Below are 23715 nucleotides of genomic sequence, written 5' to 3'. Positions count from 1 at the left end.
TGGTTTTCCAGTTCTTATCAACCTCTAAATGTATCCAGAATATCACATAGAATGCATGTAGAGACAACTATGAGGACTTTCTCTTTTGGTATTGCCCTCAAAAGCTACTCTTGATTTATGTTGCTTGTCCCCCACGACATGGAAAAGACATATCCGCCCTTGCTATCATGATATGTAATATTAATAGTGACCACAGTGACAAACTGAGCGCGGCGCTCGAGCGGCCAGGAGTTTGCTCTGGAAGGCACGCGTGCAGTGCGCATGCGCCGTCCAAAGCACTCCGCGCCTTCTGCCGCTGCAGCTGAACCTCTCTGCTCCTGGCACAGCATCACATTTGTTCACCACAGAGACGGGCAGAATAGCCTTTTCCCTTGAGAGTTTGTGCTTCGTTTGGACAGATGTCAGCCGAGCCATTTTCCTCCCGTCTCTCTCCGCCCTTGTGGTTCCCTTTCGACAGAAAACACTAGCGCTCCTGTGACTGGTGAGTACTTGTAGATACAAACGGGCGGTTTACTTTGCTGTTTCTTCATAGGTCATGGTAGCTAGCTTGCAAACGTTCAGTTATTCCCCTGTTCGGCCTGCTCAAGAACGTGGATGACCACATCCTCCTGGTTAGCTTTTACTAGCAGCCCCACCGAGATGTTTGAGAGAGACCCGGAGTCCATGTATAATGGGACTAAATGCTAATCTAACAAACGTTAAATATTGCTTATTTGCCAGCTCTTTAGCTCGAGGTTGGATCAGGTAAAAAAATTGAAATGAAAAAAGAAAGAAATATTAAGTCCATATAATGGTATTTCGAAATGTATTCTAAGTAAAACAGCGTCGCTGTTTTTTTTTAGTTTTTATTAAAATGTTTTGTCTAGTATTAGCAAGCTAATGTAGCGCGATATTCTCATCAGGCTGTTTTTTAAAAAAAAAACAACTAGCAGCATTTGTGTGTGTTGTTGTGACTGTGCCCACCTCGTGGTGTTTTAGTGGTTTATGGTAGAGCTCCTTATCAACTACGTAGTCACATAATACAAGACTTGAAAAATAAGCTGCCCTATTTGCATGTTTGAAGACCCAATTTTATGATTAGCTGGTTTGTTGTTTTTAATGTAACATGTGTGAATATGATGTGGTAAATGCATTAGTTAGGAAATGCCAGAATTATTTTATGTCTTAGCTATTTTTGATTAATTCGTTTCTGTCAAACTGAATATTGTGAGTCCTTACACTGGCATCACCCTTAAATATATTAGAATTATGTAATTCCCAGTTTTTTAAGGTATAATACTGCTTTGTGGTGATTTCAATATCACATAAACGTGGATCGTTTCATTTTGGAATTAATCAATCTGAGATCAGAGTTTCACTGCAAGCTGTATCTTAAGTTTTAAACCCCCTGCCAACATTTATCATCCCAGCTCTCCATCCATATTTCCGCACTGACTGAAGACACTTGTGTCCAAAACAGCTCCATAGCATGTTATGAATGAGCCCATTTGTGAGTAGAGCTGGTTATTGTTTGGAGAAATAACTCCAAACATGTTTTTGGCCTCATGACATTGATACTGTAGTCTTTTCTGCTTGTCTCTGTATTGCTCTTTTGTTGGTACTTCGGATATGTCCATGTCATTACTTAAGTCCATAGCTATCTTCAATGTGCAATGAGGAAATCATTGTGATTTCTGGAGCGTGCTTGTTTAATTGTGTCTTGCCTCCTGTATGGTCCACCCAGATGTCACTCAGGAAGATGTCAGAAGACCCAACAGTCAGAAGACTGTTGGTCAGTTAAAGCCCTCAGGTTCTCCAAATGATGTGATCCCTCCTCGGCTATTTAAAGAGGTTCTCCCCACTATAGGGTCCTCTGTTCTGGTACTTATTAATTGCAGTTTGTCCTCAGGTGTGGTCCCTGAACATTTCAAACATGCAATAGTGCAACCTTTGATTTAAAAAAAAAAAAAAAAAAAAAAAAAACAGGACTAGATACTGATGTTCTTGCAAATTTTAGACTTATCTCTAAATTGCCTTTTATTGCAAAAATCCTCGAGAAGATAGTTTGCAACCAATTAATGGTTTTTCTGGAAGAGCAGAACATTCTTGAGGTCTTCCAATCTGGTTTTAAAACCTTGCACAGCACAGAATCAGCTCTTTTAAGAGTTTTTAATGATATCTTTTTAGCTACTGACTCCGGTGACTGTTATTCTGGTGCTTTTAGATTTAACTGCTGCATTTGACACAGTGGACCATGAACTTTTAGTTTCCCGTTTGAAACAGTGGGTGGGCATCAGTGGTGTAGCACTGGAGTGGTTCAGGTCATACTTGGCTGATCGAACATTCTGAGTCAGCATTGGTGACTCTGTGTCCTCCTCTGCTCATCTCTCATGTGGGGTCCCCCAGGGCTCAGTTTTAGGCCCTCTTCTCTTCTTTCTTTATCTGCTACCACTTGGTTCCATACTAAGAAAGCATGGTATGTCCTTCCACTGTTATGCGGATGACAACCAGATTTATGTCCCACTGAAAAAGAAAGACGCTTATTCTGTCAAACCACTACTCCGGTGTCTTGACGACATAAAGGCCTGGATTAAGCCAACTGTCCCTAACCTTGGGGTGAAAGTTGATACCGATCTCAAGCTCGACTGTCAGGTAAATTCGGTCGTTAAATCGAGTTTCTTGCACTTGAGGCAGCTTGCCAAAAATAAAACCCATTACTTTGAAACAGTAATCCACGCCTTTGTAACCACTAGGCTGGATTACTGTAAATGCTCTTTATGTGGGGGTCAGTGGGTCCTCCATCGCCAGTCTTCAGATGGTGCAAAATGCTGCCGCACGTCTTTTAACTGGCACACTTAAATATGAGCACATTTCCCCCATTTTAGCTTCACTTCACTGGCTGCCCATACATTTTAGGATCAGTTTTAAAATTCTTTTATTTACTTTTAAATCCCTCAATGGTCTCGCACCAGCCTACCTCTCTGAGCTGCTACAGCCCTATTAACCCTTGCGCTCTCTCAGGTCAGCTGATCAGCTGCTCCTGAGTATACCAATAACCAAGCGCAAGCTCAGAGCTGACCGTGACTTTGCTGTGGCAGCTCCTAAACTGTGGAACAATCTGCCTCTCCACGTCAGACAGGCTTCCTCTCCGTCTGTTTTTAAATCTCATCTTAAAACGCATCTCTTCTCCCTGGCTTTTGACACGATGTGAGATGTTGAAATGTGAAATTGCTATTTTTAGTATTATTATTGTTTTAAATTATATTGCTGTTTTGTGCCTTTTTAATTTATTTTTATTCTTTTAAATTTCTTTGTTTTTTATTTTTTGTACAGCACTTTGGTCAACTGATGTTGTTGTAAAGTGCTTTATAAATAAAATTGGATTGGATTGGATGTCAAGGGGAAGTGAGCTGTCCATTAATTTCAGGCTGCAGCCACAGTACAGTAAAAACAGCTGTCCTGTAAACGGCAGAGGTCCTTTAGGCAAATGGTCCTCGGAAGAAAAATGCATTCCTGTTCTATCAAAATCTTATATGCGTGGATTTAGCTCTCATTGTTCTCGAAAGCTCTCAAATATTTCCTAGTTTCTAGCTACACTGAAGGCTGAAGGTTTCATTATGACACCCTGTATTGATTCACAACATATGCTGTAAGCTACATAACATATGACTGTACATATGACTGCAAAGTAGCATAGATTCAAATGTTAGTTTATTAAGCTTCTTTTTTTTTTGCGTCATGACATGGCATGTACTCAAACTAAAACTCTGAATAGGGACGTCACAATATCAGATTTTACCACATATTGATGGCCACAAGAATTTACAGTAATGTTATCGCACGATCTATTGAAGCGTTGTTTTTGTGTGTTTTGTCTCTCGTCTTGCGGCGAGTTAATTTACAGTGAAAATGTGAGCAGGGCCCAGAACGTGAGGACAACGTCATACTCTGAAAACCATGATTGGCAGCTGCTTGCGTATCGCAAAGTGCGTGCTTTGTTCAACCTTGTAGGACATTGACTGGCACATTTTGACAAATACTAATACAGACAATCAACAAGAGGCATTGATCCAGACACACAAGTCATAATAGATGAAAAAAAGCTGATCTTTGTGTGCCTGATATGAACCATATGACACAGCCGTACAGGGATCTTTACTCTTCGCACAGTGCTACCGTTTTAGCGTAGCGCACTTGATTTGGCACAGTCAGGGACTGGCAGGGTGAGTGCAAACATTGCTTTTTTATTTATCAGCTTATTTGTTTTAGCATTGGGCATGCATTTTCTTTTCTGGCTACATATATGAAAAGCAGTCTGGACTTCTTTTTTTTTTTTGCCCAGTACGCCTGGAGGTTCCCAACCAACATGCTGAATCCAAAGACGAGCATGGTGCTTGAGACTTAATGACTGAAACGGTCACTTATCTTCCATCCCTAAAATGTTAACTGAACTAAAAGAAGTCACAATGTTGTTTATGTTGTAGAAAGGCTGTTAGTTTATTTTCCAATATCAGAAGTTATTATCAACACCACTATAATGCCTCCTTACAGGTATTGGTAAAGCTAGAAATGTAGGTCACAAGTGTTTGTATTTTGTTACCTGATGGTTTTTTTTTTTTTTTTAGAGGCTGTGAAATACTAATCCAAGGCATGGCCATTCTTCATGTGCCTGCTCGTTGTGCTCCACAACACATCGTGGTTATGGATATGGTTGTGGCTCTTCTTGAGGCGGTATCACGGGTCTGCACAATCTTCTCTCTCTCTCTCTCTCTCCTTTTTTTTTTTTTCTTCCTGCCATGACGGTAAAGTGGAAATTCACCTGATCGTGGCAGTGGAAATAGGGTGTGAATCTGCTGCTGTAGGGTCTTATCCTATTTCTGTCAGAAGACCTGATGAATTTGTTGACCACAGGCGGGCTGGGCTGTCTCTTCATGTTGGAATTCAGGCCATGCCTTAGGCACACTGTGGAGTGAGGTGTTGATGAAAATGCAGTTGCAGCTTTCATGACATGTCCATCACATCATGTTATTCTTTGAGGGCTATTTGGAAATCACCCGATGAGGTATATATCCAGGAGGTGCACATTGACCAGAATCCCACCTAACTCGTGTGGCATGAATTTGATTCATTTCTCTAGCGTATAAAAATGCAATTTAGTTTCATTTGAATCTTGTTCATGATGTAGACTTCAAGTTAAACTAATTGTGTTGTTCATATTCTGTTGATGGCAGATAAAAGATTTACATTCAGAACAAATGTCTTCCTAATTTGGACTGTCTGCTCTCTGTAAGTGACATTACTTTGTGTGTGTTTTTTTTTTTCTTTATTTTTACAGGAGTCTGCTTAGCTTGACCAGGACACCAGTCTTCCAGTGTTTGGCTGCCATAATGCTCGGGTTACAGGGAGGTTCTTCATCACCCAAAGTGTATCGTTGTGTGGCGTGTTCCGCCACCTTCACCGGACTGGCCTCTTTGCTCGTACATCAAGCAACCCATGCAAGTACAGTCTCAAAGGTCTCTTCCCCGCCTCCAGCACAGTCTAGCATCAGCCCACATGAAACCCTGCTTGCAAATTCAGACTCAAACAGTGCGCACCACAGTCCCCCAGCTGTCTTGCCTGAGAGCCCCTCACCTTCTTTTTATATTTGCGATTGTGGAGAGGAATTTCAGGACTTCGACCTTATGCTTGAGCACAAACGTTCTCATCTCTCTCAAATGCAGCAACAGCAGCCCCTGGCCGATAATATTGTCCTTCCAAGTGGAACAGGGTGCGATAGCGTTTTTCCCAGTCCGCATGCATCATTCAGTCCTGTAACCCAGACAGGTTTGGTCCTTAGTAGGCCCTCCACTTCCCAGTCCCCAGATGCTGTAGATCCCACTTTAAATGCACTTAAAGGAGATGTGGCTTTGGAAGACCGTGTTGCCTTGGAAACCACACCTCAAGGCCAGCGTACACTCCCTCAAGATATTGGTGAGAAACGACTTGAGAACATTTCTACCACTGGAGAGCAAATATCAGACACTGTAGAAGATGTGCATTTTCAGGAGACAAAGGATTCTGTTCACCACAGTGCAAAGTCTGAGAATTTGCCCAAAAATAACACTCTAATGAAGATGCTGGCGTCGGCATACCTGAACCGCTTTCCACGTCCTCCGTCTGAGATTCAAAGTGACAACGTTGTCCCAAAGCAAGAAAACGTACCAGTTGATATAACACCAAAAGCAAAAGCAAAAGCAGATGCAGATGCGTCTCCGATCAATGATCTCTCTGTTGCTCAGTTGCGACGGCTGCTTGCTAAACCTGGTATAAAGACTAAAGCTCCATCCATTAGCAAAATTCTGGAGTCAAGTAAGAAAAGGGTTGTGTCTCTCACTAAGACTTTCTCTCCTGTTGTGGTCCTTGAGACCCGCCAAAAGCTCATGGATTCAGTTAGTAAAGGCACATATGGCAGATATCAATGTGGCCGCTGTCGTAGGGTCTTTGAGAACTTGGACAGATTGACGGAGCATCATTTTTTGCACAAAAAAGAGAGGATTAAATGCTGTCGTCGTTGCAAACAGCTCATCATAGGGCGGTTGCCTTTGCCTGATAATCACATCTGCCCTCAGATGGGAAACAAGAATGTACACTCATCTGGCTCTTTAAAACACAAGTTCTCATTTGCCCCCAAAATAGTGCCATTCCATAGTGTCAACAATGCAAAAAAGGTTTTCTATTGTCCACTGTGCAGGCACAGCTATGCACGGAGGTGGAACCTCAAAACGCACAGGTGTCACGGTCAAATGTCAGCCATCTCTAAGCAATTCACTCCCTCAATGCAGAAATTTTTCACACAGAGGCCAAATAGTGATGCCAAAACTGACACGGACGAGGACGAAAACGGATGTCACGATTCAAAGAGTATAGCAGTGGGCACCGAGGTTACTGGACGCATCAAGGTTGAGTTGGCTTCTTCAAATGCAGAGCAGTCTGTAGTTTCACAGCTGGCCTGGACTCCGCCAGCAAAAACCTTCTCCCCGTTCTCCCTCAAATCGTCCATTATAGAGGAGCATCAAGATCCATCTCTTCTGTCCTACCAGGAAGGAGAAGAAAACAGCTGGCACGATGAGGAGCCCGAGAATGAAGACAGTAATGAAGGGCAGTGGACGATGCCCTTGGATGATGAAATGCAGGTGCTTAGTACTGGTGATGATGACGAGGTGAATGAGTCTGATCCAGCTGAACACGCAGATATGGCTGCACACGGCCTGCACTATTTTGTCAGCGATGGTGTAAGACGTTACCCTTGTGACAGGTGTCAGAAAACCTACAGTCGGGCCTCAACTTTAAGACGTCATCTGCGACTGTGTGGGTTTAGGCCCCCTGGGATAGTGACTGCAGCACGGAGTGATGATCAAGGTGGCAGTACACTTAATGCCAGTAATGAGAAAGCAATGTTCCCCTGTTTTGTCTGTGGAAAGATCTTCAATCGCAAAGATAACATGATGGTTCACAGAAAGAGGTGCCAGCTGCTGCGAACAATGCCAGATGTGGACAGTGTGACAGCGCAGCAGAGTGTGCCAGGCACTGCGGCAGCCGACTCTCAAACCCAGGAGGATGGTGCACGAAACTGGGGCATCATGTCACTGCCTTCTGTGCTTCCACGGAGGGTCACCTGCGAGTGTGGGGCCGGATTTACATCTCCAAGGCTCCTCCTGGAGCATTTGCAGAAGCATGCACAAGAATCGTACACATGTCCGACTTGTGGAGAGACTGTTAATTCTTGGGCTGAGTACGAAGTTCATCTGCAGATCCACATGCATCCTCATCGCCCGATACTAAAGGGAGTACAACCACAGCGAGCACAACCTCTTTTACTTCGATTTCAGCAGCAGCAGCAGCAATTACAGTCAGTGCTTCGGCCTCCACAGAAACAACCACACCCTGTGCCACTTCCAGCTCCAACAAAAAAGCGGATTGTATGCACACGGTGTGGGAATAGTTTTGCAACTCGCTGTTCCCTTCGGAGGCACATATCCTGGAATCGCTGCAAAGGCGTACGCGCTGCGAATCCAGCCACAAATCCAGCCACAAATCCACCCAAAGCCTTTCGCTGTTCACACTGCAGCGCCGACTTTCCCAACTCTATCTCTCTAATATTTCACCAGAGGAACGGAGCCTGCAAGCCTGCCATCAAGCCTGTCCGCTGCCCCGTTTGTCTTCGCTGGTTTGGTACGTTTGACAGTCTGCAGAAACACCTGCTCACTCACAAACAGTCTGAATCCTATCGCTGTGACGTCTGTCAGGGTACATACCCCAGCCTTAAATCACTCAAGAACCACCGCAGGAGAATTCATCGTATCATGGCTGGAGACACCCAGCCTAAAACACAAGAACCGCTGACTCCTTAAAGCCATTGGAAATTAACTGAAAAAGTGGTATGTTGAAGACCACAGCACATTTATACTTTGTTCATTAGTTGTCTGATGCTCTTTTTTTTTTTTATTATTGTTTTTTTCTTGCATGAGATTTTTAGACATTGTACAGCTGCAGAAAAGGTTTTTAAACAACTTGTAGGTGTAATTTTGGCTTTTCACTGTTTTTAAAAAAAAAAAAAGAAAGGGGAAAAAAAAAGGAAGAAAAATAACTGACAAAACTGTACATTTTACTTTTTGCAAGCTAATCCCTAAATTTTTTAGACGTTTTAGCCAGTAAATGATTATTTGGAAATCAAACTTCTTTCATACAGTCGGTGTTGTAGCTTGATGTCGTTCATGGTGTTAATAAACATACATGAGTGTGAAACATGTCATTTTGTATTTTTCTTGTTTTTATGAGATCTGATATCTTACTTTTTTCAAAGCAGAAGAAGAGGATTGATGAGTGTCGTTTACACTCGTAAAGAGCACGTCTCAATAGTGAAACCATTTGGACCAAATTTAAAGTCCTGTAAGCCAGTGGTCATTACCCTGAACCATGAGAAAAATACATAGAAATGTGCTGTTCTATGATGGGCTGTAAATGATACATTTTAAGGAACAAAGTGAGAGCAGTATAAACCAAAGGCTGGTTAAGAGGTTTCACATTTAAACCGCACGTTCTCCATATTGAGGTGGTGCTCTGATGTGTGTTGGGTCACGTTTCAGATCAAGTTTTAGGCATTCCAGATATGCCTGGAGTAATAATAGAGTCTGTACAAAAGTCTCTAAAGGTAGTACAGTTTGAGCCCATTTCAGTTGACCTATGTAGAAGAAGCCAAAAAGTATAATCTGACTGATTGGAAAAACTGATATTTTATCTACTGAGTATAGATTAAATAAAATATAACCACTACAAACTTTTTTCATAGGTTACATTTTTTTTTACATTACATTTAACAGCTTTATTATTATTATTATTATTATATCATGATTTCAATATGGATGAACTTATTTATTTGGACCGGTGTGAGTGTCAGGAGAGGCTCAGTTAATGGAGGTGAGGAAAGATGTTGGTTAACAAAATATTAAGTTATAATGTGACCCCTTTTTGACCCCAATTTTAGAAACAAATAAGTTGGCACAGATCGATTTTATATATATATATATATATATATATATATATGTGTGTACTTTAGTCTGGACTTGTCCAACAGTAATATGTAGGGTATCTTACTTTCACTTGTTATGTGTGTATATATTTAATTAGTAAAATCATGATTATATCAGCATCCAGAAAAAACTAAGTGAAAAGGAGAGTTTATTTTCTTATTCCTACTTCTATATACAGGGAGGCTTACTAAACCCCTAGTTTAAGCCATCATTAATTTTATTCTTAAATTCTTTCTCTAAAACGTGTTTTACAGGACATATTGTAAGTAGTCTTTTCAAGTGAAACGCTGATAAAATGAAATATTGATGTGGTGCTTCTATGTACGGAAGCCGAGAACGCCCGTGGATTATTATTATTTTTATGCACTGTTTATTATCTTGATATAACAAAATTTGCTTGCCCGTGATAACGAATTAATTATTTTGTTATCTCGATATAACAAAGATCGTTTTCTCGTGATAACGAATTAATTGTTACCTAAGCTGAAGCAGCCGGATAGATAGGAGTTTGTCAGCCTCTCATCTGCTAACCGGTAGCCCCTAAACAAACCCAGTCATGTAAACAAACTAACGTACAGTGCAACTTATCGGTAGGCTACAGCTATTTAGATGTATAGAGAGATTATCTTCATATGTCTATGACAGCTGCAGCTAGTGGCTACGGAAGCCGTACGTGGCAGCTCTTGTAGGTTGAAAGCAAGACACATTATAAATTGATTCGTTATCACGAGAAAACGATCTTTGTTAATTCGAGATAACGAAATAATAAGTCTTTATCTCGAGATATCAGTGCATAAATAAATAAAAAAATCCACGGCCGTTCTCGGCTTCCGTAGCCATGTTTGCATCCACGAATATGTCACTAGAGCATTTGCACAGAGAGGATTGTTTTTTTGGTTTAAAGCGTACTCCGCTCAGTTCATGCATAATTAAATGAATAATTAAGGCATTGTTTTCCATTTTGATTATTGACAAAGATTACGTTTTACCGTGTGAACTTTTCAGACTTCGGTAGAGACGGAGGAGAAACCTGAGCAGATAGGTGTCAGTATAACGTGAAATGCCCGGATGTTGTGATTTACAAGGGCGCGTTCCGTAGAAGAAGATACGTTTTCTTGTAATTTGGTGTGGTTGAACGGCTAACGGCTACATACCAGTGCTAAACACCGGCAACTGAGCCTAAAAGGGAATATCTCGCAAAAAGAAAGTGGAAAAGGTGTTCTCGGTTATCCCAAGGGTGTGTCACAGTGCTGATTCACTTTCATACGCGCGTAAAGGTAAGGTGATAGTAAGATTGGTAAGCTTGTTGAAGCTAACGTTAGCATGATGTGCATGTAGCAAATATAGCCCGCGTTTAACAAAGTAACGTTGTACAATGACAACACATGGGAAGCTTTTATTAATACTTTATCGTATAGAATTGGAATTCTATCTTATGCCTCCGTATTTGGTTCGCTGAGAGTACGGTCTACATTTTTACAGTATGGATTTTAGCGCAATTTATTGGGCAAAATGTTCATTAATGGGTGTCCACAAGTTTTGATTTATTTTTCAAGGTAAGAATAATAATTTAAAAAAAACCGTCAGACAACTAAATTGGTTTTGAATAATACACTTAAATCCCCTCTTCATTGCTTAAGATGCAGTCCTTTCGTAGTTGGCTGCTTCTATAATTAGCTCGACTGTGCCACATAAAATCAGCAACCATTGATTAATATGTCCAATTCACTTATATTACATTTGATTGCATTAACTTCGTGATTTGTTTCTTTTAACAGTGAAGGCACTGCAGTGGGCTCCACATCCACATTGAATACATATTCATGCCCAGTCTGATCATGAAGAGAGGAAGTCGAACACTGCAGAGCATGCTGAGTGATGGCCTTGGCAGAGGCCTTATGGACACTGGACACTTTTGCTTTAGCTGCGAGCAGATATTCGCAAATCGGAAATGCCTCGAGGAGCACACGTGCTCCTCTGCGAGTTTCATCTGCTCCTGTGGAACTGAGTTTACCGAATACAAAGACATGCTGGAGCACAGCACTACACATGAACCTGGGCACCAAGTGCTTGATCACGAAACCATCAGGAAGCGCAGATTTGAGAGACGCAAAGAAGAGGAGGAAAAACTGATAAGATTGCAGAAAGGTGAGGTTGTCTGGAAAGCACCAACCGCGGTCAACATGCCATCAGTTTCATTACCAGTGAGGCCTGTCCTGCATGCATCCAATACTTCAGCTCTAAAGTCACAAGTTCCTGTGCAGGCCGCGCAGATTCCACAGTTGCCTGAGTTGCACTCCTCTTTGTCACAAGCATCTTTGCTCTCAAATCCTGCCCCCTCAGTAAAAGACATGCAGAACATTTTTGGAAGCGTTGGAGCACCAACGGTAGATCTTTGGATGCTTTATCAGCCGATTGTATTGTTGAAAACAGCTCGCAAGTTTAACATGAAAAAGCCATACACCTGTGGAAAATGTGGGCAGGGGTTTATGTCAAGGGTCTCTCTCATCTCCCACAACAGCTCACATGTCACAGATAAAGTTTCTGGCTGTATAGGATGTGGGTTGCTACTTTCGAGCAAGAAGTTAGTGCCTCGCTTCCATGCCTGTAACACCGCAAATAATCAGACTAAATTCAGACTCATCACAGCAAGACCGCTGAACTACAAGGCACCTAGCGAAGCCGGTAAAAGACAGAATACAGCTTTCCTGCCACCTCAGGCCGCCTCCCTCTTACAGTTCCAAAACCAGAATCCCAGTGTAGTCACTAAAGGTAGTCGGGCACTTCATGCCACCTCCACCCAAACACTAAAAATTCAAAATATGAGAACGTACAATAATCATAATCGGGGCCTTCATGCCACTCCACCTTTGCAGTTAAAAAGTCAAAATTTCAGTGCATCCAGACCTTCCATTGGTGTCTTCTTGGCATCAAAGAGTCAACATGCTAGTCTATCCAATAAAAACAGTCAGGCGCGTCCCTTCACTCCCTCTGTACAACTAAGGATGCCCACAAACTCTGCCTCAGTTGTACTGAGCAAGCCTACAGGGGCGTGTGTAGGAAATGAGTTCCCATGCAGAGTGTGCCATCTTCCTTTTGAAACCGCTCAGATGCTTCAGAGGCACAAGTGTGCCAAAGCCCAAGAATTCATGGCAAGCCATATGGTAGATGGCAAACGGCATTACAAGCACAAGAGTATGGCAACAGGGGCGAGCCAGCAATCTCCTCAGATGAATGGTGAGAGAAAACGGGTGTTTTCACCTGTTAACACAAAGGACCAACTCATGGCTGTCGGCCTGGACAAGGGAAAACGGGGGGATGTTGATGACGACTGTTACATTGTTGAGGGTGGATCAGACAACCCTGCCGAGATGATTTACCAAGTAACTTCATCTGTCCCCATCAAGACTTAATGAGTGGTCAAGTGAGGCACGCGCAGTTTGCATGTCACCTTTTGCATTAAATATCGAGCAAGTGCATACAGACGTGGCTTCAAAATGAATAATCATGTAGGAACACATTGCAACATGACTCTCTCCAAACTGCTTTAAGATATAGAGAAAACTGCTAACCAACATGCGTCTGTATTTTCCTGGATGTCATGTTAGTACAGAGAACGTTCACTTTGACACTGTACTAACATGAGTTTGAAGTTGTTCTCCATGAATGGGAGCAGATGGTGTAAATGTAGTTAATTATCATAATGTATAAGTATGGTCTACCCATGTTTGATGGTACAACCAGGCACCGTATAATAGTCTTTGTTTTGTTTGTTCTTTTTTTTTATCACGTTTTTAGTAAGATGAGAATGTGTCGTGAAGCTTGACCACCATACCTTGTGTGTTACTACCAGCTTTGTTTTTATGAACTTTATGAACACAGTTTATGATGTATTAAAGTATATTTTCAAAGTTTCTGTGTATGTTTTCATGGAATAAAATATGGAACATAATGCACCTGTCACAAAGTTATATAGACGATAAATGAACTGAAGCATTGCTCTCCCAACCTGTGTGCAGCTTAATTGGAAGATATTCTTGTAATTTGAAAACATCGCCCTTTATCGGCTAAATTGATGTGACAACACGGATGTGTAAGTTGTTAAAATTTCCAGCATTTTTATTCAGAACCTTTGCTACTGATCACACGTTTCCTGAGTAAGTCTGGTTCTATTGTGTGACTCCAGCAGAGGGAGCAGTTTGAAACTAATTAAAAGAAAAGGCCGTGGTACGTCCATTGAAGATGAGGTAAACCCTGGGCGGTATCCAATTGCGTTCATGAGGCGTTCACGAGCTATACGTTAACGTGAATAGCAAACTACTGCTTTACGACTTTAATCTGTACTACATGCTGTTTACACATGTGACACCGACTCACTTTGCTTCAATTTACAATGTCAGAACTGTAGGAAAACCACGCTGTTTTCTCATTCCAAGCTTTCTTTACATATGTCATCAAACAAGATTTTAACATAGACAAGAATGGGCATTCCTGAATGGATCTACCTTACCAAGTGTGGCTTTACGAGTCAAGAAGCCCCTGATTTAATCCCTAAAAGACATATACAAAAAGAGAACCACCATGAGGTAAAGACAAAGGGAGGTGAAATTGCCAGAAAGAGGTAGAATGACTACAAAGAGATATACAAAATGTGACAAAACAGATAATGAAAACAAAAATTAAGGCGCTAAGAGTTCTTGTGTGGCAAAATATGACCGTAGTCATAAAATACCTACAAACATACGCAAAACGGTCGAAAGAAATCTAGAACGACCCACATGGGCCAGTAAACAAATACAAAGAAACAAGAAAACCAACAAAACAACATTTTGATACAGTTCTGGACACAACAATCCTAAAATTTTGGAACTGTATCTGCAATGGGGTTTGAGATTGTTTTCTATCTTCTGTACCAAACGACCAATAGTTTTACGATCCTTACATTTTGACACCGTGTTAATGGTTCTTTGTGTGGTGTTTGCCACTTATGAAGTTTAACCTGCATAACAATGATATTTCCGACTGCACTTAAAGTAGTTTCTCGGTGCGCCCGCACGGCGTGGTGATTGACACTTTGTCGGGTTGCTTTGTGCGTGGATACCGAGTGTCAGAGTCCCGCAAACTGCTCCGAAAAGAAGACGAATCTTGGTCCTCGTTAGCATTTCAGTTGCCAGGTTAATACTCCCATGTTAAAGGTGCCAAAATCCACTGAGAGACAGAGATAGTGAGCTTTCACTTAGCCAGTGCTAGCTAGTGTAGCAACGGTTCGTGCATGGCTACGCAGAAACCAATCCCGACTCTCCCCCACGCAGGCAAGCACTTTGTGTTTACTACCAGCCATCATATTTCGTATTTGATGTAGAGAAATAGTCTACACCCGCCGCCTTGGTTACAAAGCAAGCTGTATAAGCTGACATCGAAGTCTACGGTTTGGTTAATTTTGGCCTGTAACGTTTATTAAACGATGCTAGCTACGTGGCCTACCAAATGATAACGCCATACTTTCACTGTTAGTCATGTCTTTATTAGCCTCTCATGGTAACTGGTGACTGATGAATCCACTGAGTCGGTCGTATGCACTTAAGACACACGGTTCTGTGTCAGTAGGTTGAGATGGGAGAGACACACAAAAGCCATATGTTCCTGTAAGTCCTCTGTAAGTCTCCATCAAATGAACTGTGTCTACAATGGAGACGAACGGTGGGCTGAAATTGGCAACAACCGTTTGTATTGACAAACTATAGTGGACTTTGTCGCATTACTTGTAATGTCTGTAACCTATACCTTAATAACTGCGGTGTCACACTTTGGGCTCTGGTATATATAATGCACACTATCCCTTTTCATGCAAAGTTGTGCCATTAATGATTAAATATGTTATAGCTGTTGTTTTATGGGGAATTTTTCAGTATTTGATATTTTTAAATAAATTAAATAATTTTAATGCTTTGGCTGTTGGAACACATTTTCTGCAGTTTATGAATAGTTAAAGATGACCAATCTGTAATGATGCAGCATCATTTATTAAATGGCAGTGTTAATCTGCAAGGTAAGAGCAATCTTAACTTCTATGAAAATGCAAAGAGTGAGAGTGAAGTGATCATTTTTTCCCCCTTTGAGATAAAAAAAAAACAAAACGTGAAGCTTCAGTTCTACCTTGAACAGAATTACTGAAATAAATCCCCAGACGTGGTATTTTCCACCAAAGCTTGTTCATGCAAGCGACAACCTTCCTAAACTCTGCTCAGACTGTGCTCTTTGCCATCTTTCTGACAGGGTTTAGGAAATTATTTACAAGGGTTTCTCACTTTTTTTGGGGGGGGGGGCATCTTTGATGTCTGGTGAAGAATTGTTTTTGAGCACTAATCCGTACAAGCAGGCTGACCGAGCGATTGCATCCAGCAGGCTCCCTCTGCTCCTTATTTTCATCACAGTTCATTAACGATGCCTGCGCCTGCTTAGCTCCTCAACCAGCCACTTCTGGGTCTTGAGACAAGTGTTTGTTGCATGCAGTTTCTTCAGGTTTTAGATTAAAAAAATAATAATTCAAGCCACAGTGAGTTCATTAAGAGCCCAAACGATGTGACATGATGGAGTTTTTGCTTTACACGTCACTCTCTTTGTGCGTTACAGCCTCCTTGTCACTGTTTAATCCACAGACTCTTGACATGGGGAGTAAAATGTCCTTCGGCAGAGGAAGAAGTGACCAAAATACAGTCTCTGACTTAACCTCTGTGGCTCCTCTTCCTCGCAGTTCCATTCATGCCCCTTCGGACTGCAAGCAGGTAGCCAGTGAGAAAAACAGACAAATGTAAAGCCAAAATGTTTAATTGTGCACAGCATCAACTACATCTTTAGACTTCAAGAGTGTTTTGAATTGTGATGCTGTGCAGATGAACTTAATTCCTAAACTTTGGCTGTACATGCATGTGTGAAGAGATTAATTTGTACAGTGCATTAAATCAGGTGACAGTCTGAGCTGATTATTGCCTGCACCATATACAGGCGTTCTGAGGTTTCTACCATCACACTTTATAACATGACAGCGAGTGGCATTTATTTGTTTCCATCTTAGAAGAGTTGTGCAGCTTTGCCACCAAACGCTTAACACGTTAACGACGTCCCTTTTGTTTTTCTTCCGCAGATACCCGAGGGTAAGAGACGAGACGAAATGAAAGCAACAGATCAGAACCAGCCGGCCCTCGAATCAAACTCGTCTGGGCGCCAGGAGTCCGATGGCCACGTGAGCTCCGAAACAGTCGTCAGGACAATTTGTCAGCAGAGTGAGAACGAGTCGTCACAGGTGAGGATGGACACAAGGTCTCAGGTGACATCAGCGAGCACGTGCAGCTCTACAACAGACAGTCACGGGAAGCTCGTGGAGGTCCGCAGAAAACCCGGGAGGCCCCGTAAACAAAAACGAACGTCGCTGGCCAAACACAAAAGAGATCCAAACGATGCTGGTCTTCATATAGTTCAACATAAGGAGGTCAGCACCACAATACCTGTGCCAGCGTGTTTAGTTAACCACAGCAGGAACGATGTGCCCAGCACTGTAGATGATCACTCAATCAGCCGTTCACCTCAAAATGAGACGGCTGGTCCTCAAGCTACCTTGAATGACCATATGGAAGGCGGCAAAATCGAAGGCGGCCAAATCGAAGGCGGCCAAATCGAAGGCGGCACAATCGAAGGCGGCCAAATCGAAGGCGGCCAAATCGAAGGTGGCCAAATTGAAGGCGGCGCTTTGTTGGTAAAAAGAAAAAGAGGGCGCCCAAAAAAAACAGCTTTACAAAACACCGTTTCTAAAACTGAAGCTGCCCGTCCTCCTGCCCCAGCTCCGAGCGTTATTAAAGTTAGTGGCCCTGCACGCAGTCTGAGAAGTAGAGGGGAGCAGCATCCTTCAGCGCAGGGTGAAAAGCCTCGTAGTACGGAAGACTTGGAGCTGACTGTTGTGACTCCCATAGAAGGCGGCAAAAGATCCTGCCTTGAAGGTTTTAAAAGACGAAGGACAAGGCCAACACTGACTGATCCACAAGTTCCAGCAAAAGTATCCAAGCTGGAGGATTCCCTGGAGGCCTCGTCAGTGTTGAGCAATAGCACGAACTGTGGCGGCAGAACAGAGACGGATGAACAGGTGGAGCCGAACACTGACACGCACGAGACTAACGCAGACGGAATTGGTGATCAGCTCACCGGACATTCTGGAGAGGAACAAGAGCAGCAGACACCACTAACAGAAGGTTTGTCACCCCAAACAGAGCCGCCTTCCCAGACAGAGCCTGAAGGGATTTCTTCTGAGGATCTGAATAGTTTAAAGTTGCCAAACCCAACTCAGACCGAAGAGCCTGAAATAAAACAGGCTGCGAGCATAAATGCTAGTGAGGAGCATCGGTCAAAAACCCCAGAGTCCTCCGACTGTCCAACAAATGCAGAGCTGCAGAGAGCAGAGCCCTCGAGCACAGATACTGTAACATCCTCCCAAGACAAGTCTGCATCTCTTAAGAGCCCCTCTGCTGTGAAAGCTGAGGATGTAGAAGTAGAGCTGGATCGCTTGAATCCTGTGTCACAGTTAAATAGTCCCAATTCTTTTCAACACGGTGCCAACACCACAGTTAAATCACAGGGTCAAATAATGCAGCAAAACACTTTTAGGCGGAAAAGAGGGGGCAAGAGAAGGAGGAGAATAGTTAAGGCTTTGAAACCGAAGGAGCATCTTCAAGAGAAGCATGATGCTAGTGGTGGTGACACTGAGCAAAAGGCAGATGGTAGTGATGTGAGTCAAGAAGTGAACTCCGATGGCACCACTAATGTCATCTACACTAAAAAAGGTAGTAAAACACTGTTGAAATGCGGTTACTGTAGTCGTCTCTTCAAATTCCAGTCTCAGTTTGTCATTCATCAACGCATTCACACAGGAGAACGGCCCTTTAAGTGCACCGAATGTGAGAAAGCTTTTAGCAAAAATTCCAACCTAAATCTTCATCTCAAAGTGCACAGAAAGAACAGCATGTATCAAAAGTGTCCCTTTTGCAAGATCCGGCTCCCGTGCTCCGAGTACGCCTCACATATGAAGTTGCACACAAATGATCTGGACCAGGAGTGTAAGAAGGAGGAATCTGAAAAGCAGAGCGCAGGGGTGGAGCTGGAGGAAAGCCCAGGACCTCACGGAGATCCAACCCCAGAAAAGAAGGAGAAAAAGGTTTGTCAGTACTGCGGTAAAACTTTCCCATTTCAGTCCGCGCTCATAAGACACATCCGCGTCCACACAGGAGAGAAGCCATACAAGTGCGATATATGTGGCAAAGCTTTTGGCCAAGCTTATTTCCTCCGCGTTCACGAGCTGACACACTGGTCGGTGAAGCGCTACAACTGCACGCGTTGCGAAAAATCCTTCACTCATTATAGCAACGCCAAAAACCACACATGCAGACCCGTGAGAGGCAGCGATGATCCGCAGCCCAGCAGACGCAAAAAGCCTTCGCTGACGTACACGTGCCACATCTGCAAGAACATATTTGATCATCTGCAGGGGTTCAACAGCCACATGAAAGAGCACACCGGCGCCAAGCTTGTTCGCTGCCTGTATTGCGACAAGCTGTTTGGCGCGGTGTCTGAGTTCGAAGCGCATCGCAGTCAGTGCCAATTAGATAGAAACATCTCCAGCTCTTCCATAAAGGAGGAGGAGACGATGTCGCTGATTCAGTACACAGTGCCCGCGCTGAGGTGTTCGTTGGGACCAAATCCAGCCACCGTCACCTCTTCAAATTATGACGTGCAGAAAAAACAGTTGCAGGCCAGCAACATCAAGAAGCGCTCCGCCAGTTCAAAGAAACCTTTCCAGTCGACAGCCATTCCGCCTCATCATCTCTCGCACCTCGTGTCCAAGCTGAACAGACTCGATAATAGATCCGACCCCAGGAGATACCTGTGTCCGAACTGCGGCCGACAGTTCAGGCACATGGGCAGGCTGCGTGCCCACATGCTGACGCACGCCCCTGGCCAAAGCTACACCTGTGCCTGTTGTGGGAAGAAACTGAAAAGTTGGAAAAAACTCTGGTATCACCAGAGAGTCCACCGTCAGAGAAGTGGCCGCTTCACCTGTCCGCAGTGCGGCCGAGGTTTTCGGTTTGTCGGGCCTTACAGGCAACACATGAACGAGCACCCGGACTTCCACTGGATTGAAGACAGGCCAAAGAGGGTGTTTCTGCCTTATCAGTGTGAGCAGTGCAGATGCAGCTTTAAGACTCTGGACTTGCTGTTTAATCACCAGCTCTGCCATTCCTCAACGCAAGATACGCACAAGGAGTCTGATTTCAATTTATGCATAGATGAACGCAGTTCACCGTCGAGTAAGAAAACGCCTGGCCCTCCCAGCAACAAGTTGGCTACGCCACTTCCAGTAGCTGAAACACGGAACTCCCCTTTGAGGTCCCCTCAAAAACATCCAAACACAGTTTCTCAAAAGTCACCTCTCGTGCCCGTAATTTCCTTCGTCCATAGTCAGGGTCCTGAGCTGGACCATTCTTCTCAGCATCCCAGCAGGACCCCCTCAATCCACGACAGAGAAACCAGTCCAGAAAGGATCAATGACAGTGCGGCTGGGAAACCCATTACGCCTTTAAGAGTAGTGAAAAGACACGTGACCAAAAATACAAGCAAAGCAAATGAAGGGACTTCGGACGACGTCAATTGCGCTGTGTGCGGAGACGCATTTCCTGCCATTTCAGACCTTTATCATCATTATTTGCAGCACGCTAGAGGCCAGGTGTGAACTCTACATGGACCTACTTTTTTTTTTTTTTACGTGTGCATGAAAACAAAAGAAACATTGCGGCACACCTTTTAAACTTTAAACCATTCTGTTTTCTTTTAGTTCAGTGAAGCCACGAACACTATTTTAGTTTCTGAGATATCATTCATGAGTTTGAAAAATAAACCAAGAAACTGTAGATAGGAGAGGTCAAGTTGATTGGGATAGAGGGGATTGTGCCAAAAGGAGATGCACCTGTCTCACAAAGATGTCCCAGATATTTTGTATATTTATAGCATTGATGCCGAACCAGAAGTAGCCCTTGAATAAGGTCCCTGGCTGTTTAACAATATGTACATTAATCACAGAAACTGACCGTTTACATACACTGTAATCATGGAAAACAGTAACCACTGAAGCATTTTGTCAGCTAATTTATTCGTGCCGTCCTGCATCATCTTTGAATTTGTATTCTGTCACTTGGGTAGGAGTGTTCACTCAGAATAAACTCATAAATTCATGACTGCCTTTTAAGTTTGGCATATGAAGTTATGGTTCACCTCATCACGACGCACCTGTCAGCTACATTGACCACTGTGAATTTGATGTGGAACCTCATGCGTCAGTATTTTGTTCTTACAGTTTAAGAGCTTTGCACATGTTCGTCATTGTGGACTTAACGCAGACAGCGTACAGAATCTTCTTGAAAACTGTGGTGGACTAAAATGTAATCATGGGAAAAGCTGTTTCCTGATGTACACCTTGCTCTTTTGAATCTCATTTTATTCTATAGTTCGTCTTAAAAACAATAAAGTTCACTTTTGTTTTAACATGAAATAGTCCGTTTCATTTAAATCTTCATACGAGGAAAGATTCTTTGTCTGTGTGTAGATATGTGAGCTGATGTGCAAACAAGTCAAACCAATTATTGTTTTTTTAAAAATAGTTTTTATTATTATTATTGTGATTAAAGGAATATTCACTTCAGTTGCAGCAAATGCTCGTTAAGTGACTTTAGTTGGAGGACATGGTGTCGCGGATCCAGGTGTTGAAATTGCAGACCTTGGTGTAAACTCCAGGCTTGTTTTTCATGGCGCAGCCATAACCCCAGGACACCACGCCCTGCAGCTGATTGTTGCACACCACGGGGCCGCCGGAGTCACCCTGACACAGGTAAAAGACAAGTGTGACTAAAAGTGTTGTGAACTTTGACCTGTCGTCTTTAAGAAGCCGTGACTTTGGCTCGTACCTGGCAGGAGTCCTTGCCTCCCTCGAGGTATCCAGCACAGAACATGTTGGAGGTGATCTGTCCGGGGTAGGAGTTTCTGCAGCTGCTGTCGCTCAGGATGGGGGCCTTCAGGCACCTCAGACGATCGGGGTAGTTGCCTTGAAAGCAAAACGGAGATAAGTCGTCAAATTCCTACCGCCCCATTGTGCAGGGCTTACGTTATTTTACAGATATTATTTCAGTGTTCCACTGACTTCCAGAGCCGCTGGTGTTTCCCCATCCAGAGATCAGACAGCTGGCGCCGGAGCCGGCACAGCTGGAGGGCAGGGACACGGTGCGGACGTAGCTGTTCAGGCTGGCGGGCTGGCTCAGCTTGATCAGCATGATGTCATTGTCCAGGTTGTTGCTGTTGTATCTGGGGTGACGGATGACCTTGGCAGAGTTCATGAACTGCTCTGTGCCCTCATTGACGGCGATGTTGTGCTCACCGAGACGCACCTGAATGCGACTGAAGAGAGAAGCAAGAGGGTAAACATACCACGCACAGGCTCAATTTGTCAAGAGAACGTTTCTGATTCAAAGTACAAGTATGTTTGATTTTTTAAAAGGGATTTTCTTATGATTTCTTTGACTGTTCCTGTAGTTGTAGAGAAATCCGCAAACTGGTGTGACGTGATTCTCACGTCCACTATTTTCACTTACGACTTGTAGCAGTGAGCAGCAGACACCACCCAGGTGCTGGAGATCAGGGAGCCTCCACAGAAGTGGTAGCCAGCGTTCAGAGACACCTGGTAGGGTACAGAGTTCTTGCTGCACTCATAGCCTCCAACGATCTTGTCGTCCTCAATGGGAGCAGCATCTGATGGAATAAAGTTTGTGCAATCATTTTTCTATCATCTAAAGCTGGGCTAAAAAGTTATTTTTTCATCGAGTGGCCATAAAATAGACTGAAGTACATACGATATATTAAAGAAACACCCGTACTCACATGCCACCGCAAACAGAGCCAGGAGAATGAAAGCCTTCATGGTGGATTCTGTCCAACACCTCAGTGCCTGCTCGGTTCCACTGCTGCTCTTTTTAAAGTCATCCTGTCCCCTCTGCTATCTGACTTACCAAGGACACAGATTTTCCATTTTCCATTTTTACCTTTATCTTGTTCGATAACGTGTGTGAAAATACATCTGGAAAGCCAGGAGTACTGATTATGTGGCGTTACGTTATAACTCTGTCACAGGCTTTGGCACGGACCTTTAAACACCACATCTGATTTCATGTACAGAAACAGACATTCTTTGGTTTTTGTGTAAAAATATTTAAATGCAAAGCTGATTAAAAGCTTAAGAGCACATCAGAATTTCCCATTAAGATAAAGAACAACTATTACACGAACGTAAGCAGTCCAAACAATCCAGATAAATAGTCAAGACCGAGAACTCCATCGCCCAAAAACAGAGACATTAAGAAAGCATAATAGCAATATTTGACATATATGTGTCATATTTTTATATACATACGGCTTAAAATCCCACACAAGCCTTTCTTTGTCTTGTCATTGCTTTGCGAATCATTCTTTTAAATCTGGGTTAGTCTGGTTGAAAGACTGGGTGAAAATATAAGAGAAATGCAGTGCTGCTCGCCCAAGTAGTGGTCGGCTGAAAACGGCGACACGTGAAGCAACTCGAGGCCTCTCTCACGATGGCTGATGTAAACGTTCGTGACTCAACCGTGAGGAGAACTCTGAACAACGGCTGCGCCTTAAGGCAAGGCAGCGAGGCGAATGTGTTCACCATCCCCAAAACTGTGTTGCTGCCCATCTGCAGTTTCCCAAAGATCATATGGAGAACATACATGATTATCGGAAAAATGCTTTGTGGAGGGATGAAAATGAAACGGAGCCCTTTTTGCTTTGAATCAGAAGCAAGAGGCTTATCCTATATGTGACACATGGTGGAGATACTGTCACAGTTGTTTTTTTTTTTGTTGCTACATATGGGTCAGGAAGGCTTGCAATCATTGATTGGTTAATGAATTCTAAATTATAAAAGCAGATGGTAAAGAATAATGTCTGAACATCTGTCTGTCAGCTGGATCCGAAGACACGGTGCATGATAAAAGCTGTATAGCAACCCAAAACACACAAATCCTCCTGAGATAAAGAATGCTGGAAAAATATCGTGTTTGGG

General features: G+C 43.1%; 3 protein-coding genes and 1 long non-coding RNA gene across 8 annotated transcripts; 3 read left to right on the top strand and 1 right to left on the bottom strand.

Moving 5' to 3' along the window:
- Positions 1–276: 276 nt before the first annotated feature.
- LOC142379872 (uncharacterized) lies at positions 277–8768 on the top strand. 3 transcript variants are annotated; one of them, XM_075465234.1, is made up of 3 exons: positions 277–481; positions 4605–4719; positions 5315–8768. In XM_075465234.1, exons 2-3 carry the CDS (start codon positions 4643–4645, stop codon positions 8367–8369), a joined length of 3132 nt encoding a protein of 1043 aa, XP_075321349.1. In that variant the 5' UTR covers positions 277–481; positions 4605–4642; the 3' UTR covers positions 8370–8768. The 3 variants fall into 3 exon arrangements, with proteins under 3 accessions (XP_075321349.1, XP_075321348.1, XP_075321350.1); XM_075465233.1 differs by having other exon boundaries at positions 277–3965; XM_075465235.1 differs by lacking the exon at positions 4605–4719.
- Positions 8769–10649: 1881 nt separating this feature from the next.
- LOC142379905 (uncharacterized) lies at positions 10650–13463 on the top strand. The gene is made up of 2 exons (XR_012769800.1): positions 10650–10825; positions 11327–13463. It is a non-coding gene; the product is annotated as an uncharacterized LOC142379905 (long non-coding RNA).
- A 1133-nt stretch (positions 13464–14596) lies between these two features.
- On the top strand, positions 14597–21390 carry LOC142379871 (uncharacterized). 3 transcript variants are annotated; one of them, XM_075465231.1, is made up of 3 exons: positions 14597–14722; positions 16208–16333; positions 16693–21390. In XM_075465231.1, exons 2-3 carry the CDS (start codon positions 16217–16219, stop codon positions 20320–20322), a joined length of 3747 nt encoding a protein of 1248 aa, XP_075321346.1. In that variant the 5' UTR covers positions 14597–14722; positions 16208–16216; the 3' UTR covers positions 20323–21390. The 3 variants fall into 3 exon arrangements, with proteins under 3 accessions (XP_075321346.1, XP_075321345.1, XP_075321347.1); XM_075465230.1 differs by having other exon boundaries at positions 14597–14860; XM_075465232.1 differs by lacking the exon at positions 16208–16333 and having other exon boundaries at positions 14597–14860.
- On the bottom strand, positions 21308–22557 carry LOC142380572 (trypsin-3-like). The gene is made up of 5 exons (XM_075466484.1): positions 22518–22557; positions 22232–22388; positions 21784–22037; positions 21551–21687; positions 21308–21465 (listed from the first exon to the last, which is right to left on the bottom strand). Exons 1-5 carry the CDS (start codon positions 22555–22557, stop codon positions 21316–21318), a joined length of 738 nt encoding a protein of 245 aa, XP_075322599.1. The 3' UTR covers positions 21308–21315.
- Between the last annotated feature and the right edge of the window lie 1158 nt (positions 22558–23715).

The sequence above is a fragment of the Odontesthes bonariensis genome, chromosome 5, assembly GCF_027942865.1.
Source record: "Odontesthes bonariensis isolate fOdoBon6 chromosome 5, fOdoBon6.hap1, whole genome shotgun sequence".
NCBI classification, from domain to species: domain Eukaryota; kingdom Metazoa; phylum Chordata; class Actinopteri; order Atheriniformes; family Atherinopsidae; genus Odontesthes; species Odontesthes bonariensis.
Note: the sequence above shows the minus strand (reverse complement) of the source record. Positions and strands in the feature narration are given on the sequence as shown.

Excerpts from the sequence above, each read along its gene's own strand:
- LOC142379872 (XM_075465234.1), top strand. The coding sequence starts at position 4,643 with ATGTGCCTGCTCGTTGTGCTCCACAACACATCGTGGTTATGGATATGG. Across the intron at positions 4,720-5,314 it reads TTCTTGAGGCGGTATCACGG|GAGTCTGCTTAGCTTGACCA; the intron begins GTCTGCACAATC and ends TTATTTTTACAG.
- LOC142379871 (XM_075465231.1), top strand. The coding sequence starts at position 16,217 with ATGGGGAGTAAAATGTCCTTCGGCAGAGGAAGAAGTGACCAAAATACA. Across the intron at positions 16,334-16,692 it reads CCCCTTCGGACTGCAAGCAG|ATACCCGAGGGTAAGAGACG; the intron begins GTAGCCAGTGAG and ends TTTCTTCCGCAG.
- LOC142380572 (XM_075466484.1), bottom strand. The coding sequence starts at position 22,557 with ATGAAGGCTTTCATTCTCCTGGCTCTGTTTGCGGTGGCAT. Across the intron at positions 21,688-21,783 it reads AAACACCAGCGGCTCTGGAA|GCAACTACCCCGATCGTCTG; the intron begins GTCAGTGGAACA and ends TTTGCTTTCAAG. Across the intron at positions 21,466-21,550 it reads GAGGCAAGGACTCCTGCCAG|GGTGACTCCGGCGGCCCCGT; the intron begins GTACGAGCCAAA and ends TACCTGTGTCAG.